This window comes from Myotis davidii, unplaced genomic scaffold (genome assembly GCF_000327345.1).
Source record: "Myotis davidii unplaced genomic scaffold, ASM32734v1 scaffold812, whole genome shotgun sequence".
Lineage (NCBI taxonomy): Eukaryota > Metazoa > Chordata > Mammalia > Chiroptera > Vespertilionidae > Myotis > Myotis davidii.
In genome coordinates, this window is record NW_006284238.1 from 3,404,956 (window position 1) to 3,411,582 (window position 6,627).

General features: G+C 35.9%; 1 protein-coding gene across 4 annotated transcripts in view; it reads left to right on the forward strand.

The window, feature by feature from the left end:
• MAN2A1 (mannosidase alpha class 2A member 1) overlaps nucleotides 1-6,627 on the forward strand; it is a 160,255-nt gene that overhangs the window by 113,161 nt on the left and 40,467 nt on the right. For all 4 annotated transcript variants that reach the window (XM_006754267.2, XM_015568442.1, XM_015568452.1 and 1 more), the window contains one exon: nucleotides 1,900-2,014. In XM_006754267.2, the coding sequence (XP_006754330.1) occupies nucleotides 1,900-2,014 (115 nt within the window). The remainder of the gene's footprint in view (nucleotides 1-1,899; nucleotides 2,015-6,627) is intronic.

Genomic DNA, 6,627 nt, shown 5'->3' on the forward strand with positions numbered 1-6,627 from the left:
AAGAGTGCATGCTCACTCCCATCAGTGTTTTTTGAGAATAGCTTTGAATTCTATACCATTTCATGAACTGAGAATTAGCCATTTTAAAAGCTTTACCTATATTAATAGCTGAAAAATATTTTAATGTTAACATTTTTATGATTATTAGTGAGGTTAAACTTTTTTATACATTTATTTACCTTTCATATTTCTTTTGTAAGTTTTTACTTAAATTCTTTGGTCATTTTTCTATTGGTATAACTTACAGATCTTCATATATGATAAAATTAATCCTTTTTCATATATATTGCACAATTTTCTCAATGTGTTATTTAAATGGTTAATTTTTATTTTATTTTTCTATTAAGGTACTTTTTAATTTTTGTGTAGTCAGTTCCATATTCTTTTTTTTAGATTTCCTTCCTTTGCTTTTATACTTACACTTGCTTTCTACACTTCAAAATAAGTTAAATATTCTTCATATTTTGTTGCCTAGGAACTTATCTCCTGAAAAAGTTACTTTTGTTCTATAATTTAGAAAAGTCTGCTAACTGAAATCAAATATAGATTTTAAAGGATTGTGTGGGTCATGCTAAGGATTCTATTTTTTTGTTTGTTTTTAGTTTTTTAAATTAGTGAGGAATTAAAGGTAAAGTACAGCTTATAGTAGGCATTTCAGGATGTGCAGTGGGCCCATGTTTTCTCATCAGCTTTTGTCATTGAATAGGCATTTTGCTTTGATTGTCTTGTACTTAAAAAATAAATATATAAATATGTATACACATACATTTTTTGATAGCTCAGTTGATGCTTCTTTCTTTTCAGATTTAACCCACTGAATTAATAATTATTCAAAGTGTAGTCACTGTATATTCATATATTTGTGCTATGAAATATTGTACATGGATCATAGCAACTAATTTATTTAAAATTTTATTTTTAAATAACTCTAATGTTGGATAGAAAAATAAAGAGAACTATCATATGGTTAGAAGATAAAATTAAAGCACATCAGGGAAAGAGGCAGTTGGATATATCAGAAAAAAAAGCAGGGGCCCAGAAATCACTGTCCCAGGTTTCAGCCCCCTCCATTACTTTCTAGCTATGTGTTCATTAGGTAAACATCATATTAATTTCAGAACATTTTTCTCTAGCCAAAGAGGTAAATTTGGAAGAAAATTACATAGTTCTGAAAATCTTATGCTATTTAAGTAGTTCACATTGCAAGCCTAGCTTCTTATACTGTTGTTGAGCTTAGGGTGTGTAATACTTAAGAAAATATAACTCTTTATGAATGCTTTAAATTTGTTCACATAAGTTCTATGTATTAGTCCCATATTTTCTTGAATGTAGATTCTAAGTAATGAAAACTAAATCAGTGGGGCTTTTTCAAGTTTATAAGTTTGCTTTATATTCATCTAGCTCTTTCAAGTAAAAGGGCAGTGTATTTATAGGGTAGTAAACCTAACTGTGATTAAACTGTGTTTCTGAATCCTGCTTCCTGTTTCTTTAGATGACTCCCTGTGGTCATCCTTGCCACCTGCCTGACCCTGGAACATTAGGGGGCCATGGTTATAATAAACGTTTGCCTGGAAAAATGTCACTGCTGCAAAACGAGCACTTTCTTTAATAAGTAACACATGGACAAGAGAGAAGGACTTTAATCAGAAATTTTATAGCTGGGAGGAATGTTTGTAAATTTAGACCAATCAAGTTGTAACATTTTTATTTTCTATTTTCAGTAATTATTGTATAATGCAAATTAATTTTATAGCAAATGCATATTACACTTTGTAAGATTTTCACTTAAAGTTGCAAATATCAGGTGATATGAATTTGCCATTTTGGAAACTATAATCAACATTTTTTGGAAAAGTTAAAAGCCAAACTATTTTTCTAAAAATGTCATTTTCTCTTCAGCCTTATGTTTACACAACCCAACCCCTTGTCAGAGTACAACGTGGAAGGTTTTATTCGGATGTAACTTGCTTTTTTGAACATGTTACCCATAGTGTCCGACTGTACAACATACAGGGTAAGAAAACAGAGAAATGCAGTTGTGATATATGTGTAATGGTTCTTGAATCCTTGCTTTTCTTGTGTTGTTTTTAATAAATTAGAAATTGGGTTTTAGAAATGGTCTAAACATCATCTTCACATCCTACCTACTGTATGATTTAAAATATAATATTTACCCTTTGATAATAAAAAATGGTAAAACATTTAACTCTACCCTACATATACATGTTCTTTTTTCTGTATGTCTTCTCATCCCTACTGTCACATATGTCTTAGTTATGAGCTCAATTTTATTTCTTAGACCTAAAAACAGTGTAGCTTATTTTATTTTATTTTATTTTATAGAATGGAAATTATGTCACCTATGGCTGATACACACACACATATATACGCACACACTGTCTTAAATGTAGAATATATTGCAATAGCATGCATCACTGGAATTTAACTATAAAATAATGTTCTAAACTAATTTTCTTTGTTCACTACTCTTCAGCTGTTAGAGTATGAAATCAGGCAATTATTTATTACTTTTAGGACAGTGTTAAGAAGCATATTTATTAACCAAGTGATAGAAATATCCTTTGATCTCTTTAGGAACTTAACTGTGGGCATTAGCCTTAATCCTTCCATAGGATCGAGATGGAGTTGTGGTTCCCAAACACTCTCAGAATTATAATATTATCTGATATCATGTCAATTGATTTTTAATTCAGTGTTTTTAGGATAGAGTACTTTTCCAACTACAGATTTCATCGTAATAGCCAGGCCATTTACCATTTATCAACTCTCTTAGAAAAGGACCTCATGAAAATGCCACTTTAAATTTTTCTTTGCTGTTAACTAAGCTGAAAAAAAACTAGAAAGGAAAAATACTTTCCTTTGAGTCTTCATAAAGGTAGACAATAAAGTGTTATACAAAATAGTGATAAAATGTATAGGCAGGCACTGTTTAGTTTTTAAGTATCACGGGGAAGCAGAAAGGCATGCAATGTTCAGGGACTTTCTTAGCTGAAGTTTAATTTTCTAATTCCAGTGTCTAAATTTAATTTTGCTTTTTAAATATGTATTTTATTTTATTTTTCCCATCACCATTTATCACCTCTATCCCCTCTCCCACCCACCTACCCACTGCAATCACCACATTCATGTCCATGTCCCTGAGCTCTCTCTTTTTTTTCTTTTTTGCTCAATCCTCCCCAACACTCCCAGCCCCCACCATCAGAGGGTTTGCCTTTTATTAGAATTTCAGGTATTGACAAAGTTTCCCATGTGATATAATGAGATATGTTCTCAGAATAACTCATGCTTCATAGGTTACATCAAGAACTAAAAGGTCTTCTAGAAGGTGGGAAAATTTATACTAGACACTAACTTTGTGTCCTAAATGTGACTTCTACAGTTATCTGCAATTACTTTGCTACCTATAAGAAAGTCTGTAGTTCTGAAATAATCTTTTCCCAAAACCGCTAGTAAGTCAGAAATAATATTTGTAACCATCCCCTTGTACTTTTATATAAGCCATTATTTAACATCTAGAGCTCTAAAATTACATTTTCAGCTACAGCCAAGTTTCACTTCCTGGGTACAAAATAGCATTAGCATACAGGAGATATACTTGCCTGCTTCTAAATTTGCTTAAAACTATTGTTTTTTTTTTTAATGGAATGTCCTTTCTTGAGTATAAACTGGTAACACTGATGCTGGCTTGTGCCATCAAGCTCAGTTTACCACTGTTTTGCATCAGTTCTATTTAGTGATAGGCTGTATCTCAAAGTGAATGCTGAAGCTGCACATCAGAAAATTCCAACTTCTCAATCAAGTGTATTTGCTTACTTGTTTTGCTTTTATTTGTTTCTGTGACCTTCACTGCAGCGTCTTAGTTTTTTGAGTTGTTCAGGGGATCTGGCTCTCACATAGAGGGTGGTTTCTGTATGTTAGAAGGCCTGCTTTTACTGTTATGGTCACTTGCTATCTTGCTTCAGTGGTCACTTTGAAAGTTAATAGGCTCTGACTTGTCTGTGTACTTATTCCAAGGACCACTCTTTAGAACTGAGTGCTTGTATTTTCTCCTCTCCCCATCTCTTCCTGTCTCTCAACTGGGCAGCTGGAAATGCCCAGCAGCTGAGTAGCAGGGAAGAGATTTTAACTGGCCCTCCATGGTGGCAGCGCTGGCTCTCTTAATAAGGCACTTAAAGTATTAGATAACAAAAATAATAAATATGCAGACCTCAGATTGCCTCTGGATGTGTCAGTGGTTGGAATAAACTTGAATTGAAACATTCCCCCCCCCCCCCATACTTACTTTATGTTTGGGGCTTGAAAGCAGAAAGCCTCCAAAGCAGCGGTTCTTAACCTGTGGGTCGCGATCCGTTTGGCAGTCGAACGACCCTTTCACAGGGGTCGCCTAAGACCATCCCGCATATCCGATATTTACATTACAGTTCATAACAGTAGCAACATTACAGTTATGAAGTAGCAACGAAAATAATTTTATGGTTGGGTCACAACATGAGGAACTGTATTTAAAGGGCCAGAAGGTTGAGAACCACTGCTCCAAAGTTTGTGGGAAATGACAAGTAAATAAGTTAGTATAATATGAAGTTGAATAGCACCTCTCCAGGTCAGTTTCACTATACTTGCCTGGATTGAAACCTGAAACTGGCGTATATAACTGTCAAACCCAGAGCATTTCTTTTCCAACATGAAGTTAGTTGGTGGGAGACGGAGCTACCAGATCACTAAAAGACTTTCTTACAAGCTGTATACCCCCCATGTTTGTATTTGAACCAGTCTCTACAAGTCTCCCTCCTGGAAAAAATAAGCCCAATTGTGGAAACATAGTACCTTTTCTCAGTAGCTTTTGTGACCCACTTCCATCTGTCCTTTCCTTTCATATACTTTTGCAGAAGGGCTCAGGTGGTCTGATCCTGACTCATTGGGGTTTTAATGAGATCACTAATTAAGACCTACAACAGAGATGTGAAGTCTTCAGGGTGGGCGACTCTCTAGGTGTTCAAACTACCTGAAAGGGGTTTGATTATGCTGCTCCAAAGCAAATGTATGAACAAATACTTGAAAGCTTTTCAATGTTTTAAACTTCGGCTTTATGTAAACCAGGCGTCTGGGTGATTGATCAAAATGCATAGACATCCCTAACTGGTTTGGCTCAGTGGATAGAGCATCGGCCTTCGGACTCAAGGGTCCCAGGTTCGATTCTGGTCAAGGGCATGTACCTTGGTTGCCGGCACATCCCCGGTAGGGGGCGTGCAAGAGGCAGCTGATCGATGTTTCTCTCTCATCGATGTTTCTAACTCTCTATCCCTCTCCCCTCCTCTCTGTAAAAAATCAATAAAATTTATTTTTTTAAAAATGCATAGACAGAATAAGGCTTTTCATCTTACTAGCAGGTACAAAGAAAACTTCAGCTAACTTTCATGCTTTCATAGATTGGTTTTTACTTAATATTTTTTCAGTTAACAACAATACATATCCTCAAATTTAACTTATTTAACTATTTCTGAATATATGCTAATTTTGCCTCCTTTAAACTGAACAGATGCAGTTATTTGGATAAGTATTAATGACTATAGTCTGTTTGTTGTTAGTACCAAATTTATGATCCAGAAAGAAATGGGGGTTAGGATAGAGAGAGTTTATTACTGTTTTATGATTATATACCATAATTATATTAGTTTACTAAACCAGTTAATTATACAAAAGTCATTATTCATCAATAAGGGTAAAAAAACAAAATGAATTGAAATTATGGGTTTTCTGTCTTTATTGAGTGTCAAATTCAACTTACTTGAAGTGTTCTTTTAAAAGACTAAAGTAATGAAAACCTGACTAAATATCCTTACATTTCTTTTTTTTTTAATATATTTTATTGATTTTTTACAGAGAGGAAGAGAGAGAGATAGAGAGTCAGAAACATCGATGAGAGAGAAACATCGATCAGCTGCCTCCTGCACACCCCCTACTGGGGATATGCCCGCAACCCAGGTACATGCCCTTGACCAGAATCGAACCCAGGACCTTTCAGTCTGCAGGCTGACGCTCTATCCACTGAACCAAACCGGTTTCGGCATATCCTTACATTTCTTAATCTCTCTTTTAGTTATTCTTTGACTCTTCTCTCCCCAAAGTAACTTTTGTCTAAATTAAGCTTCAGGAGAAAACAAAATCAAACAACATTTTCCAAATTATAAACTACTAGAGGCCCGGTGCATGAAATTCATGCATGGGTAGGGTCCCTAGGTCTGGGTGGCGATCAGGGCCGATCTGTTGGATGATAGGTGGGGTGATGGGGGGAGGGGGGGACTCTGCTGGCACCTGCCTTGGCTGGCCTGGAGCCTGCAGGATTGGGGCAGCTCCTGCATTGAGCATCTGCCCCCTCGTGGTCAGTGGGCATCATAGTGACCAGTTGTTCCATTGGTTGTTCTGCTGTTCAGTCGATTTGCATATTAGGCTTTTATTATATAGGACTAGAGGCCCGGTGCACAAAAATTTGTGCACTCGGGGGACGGGGAGGGGTCTGTCAGCCAGGCCTGTTCCCTCTCGCAGCCTGGGACCCCTCGGGAGATAACGACCTGCTGGCTTAGGCCTGCTCCCGGGTGGCAGAGGGCA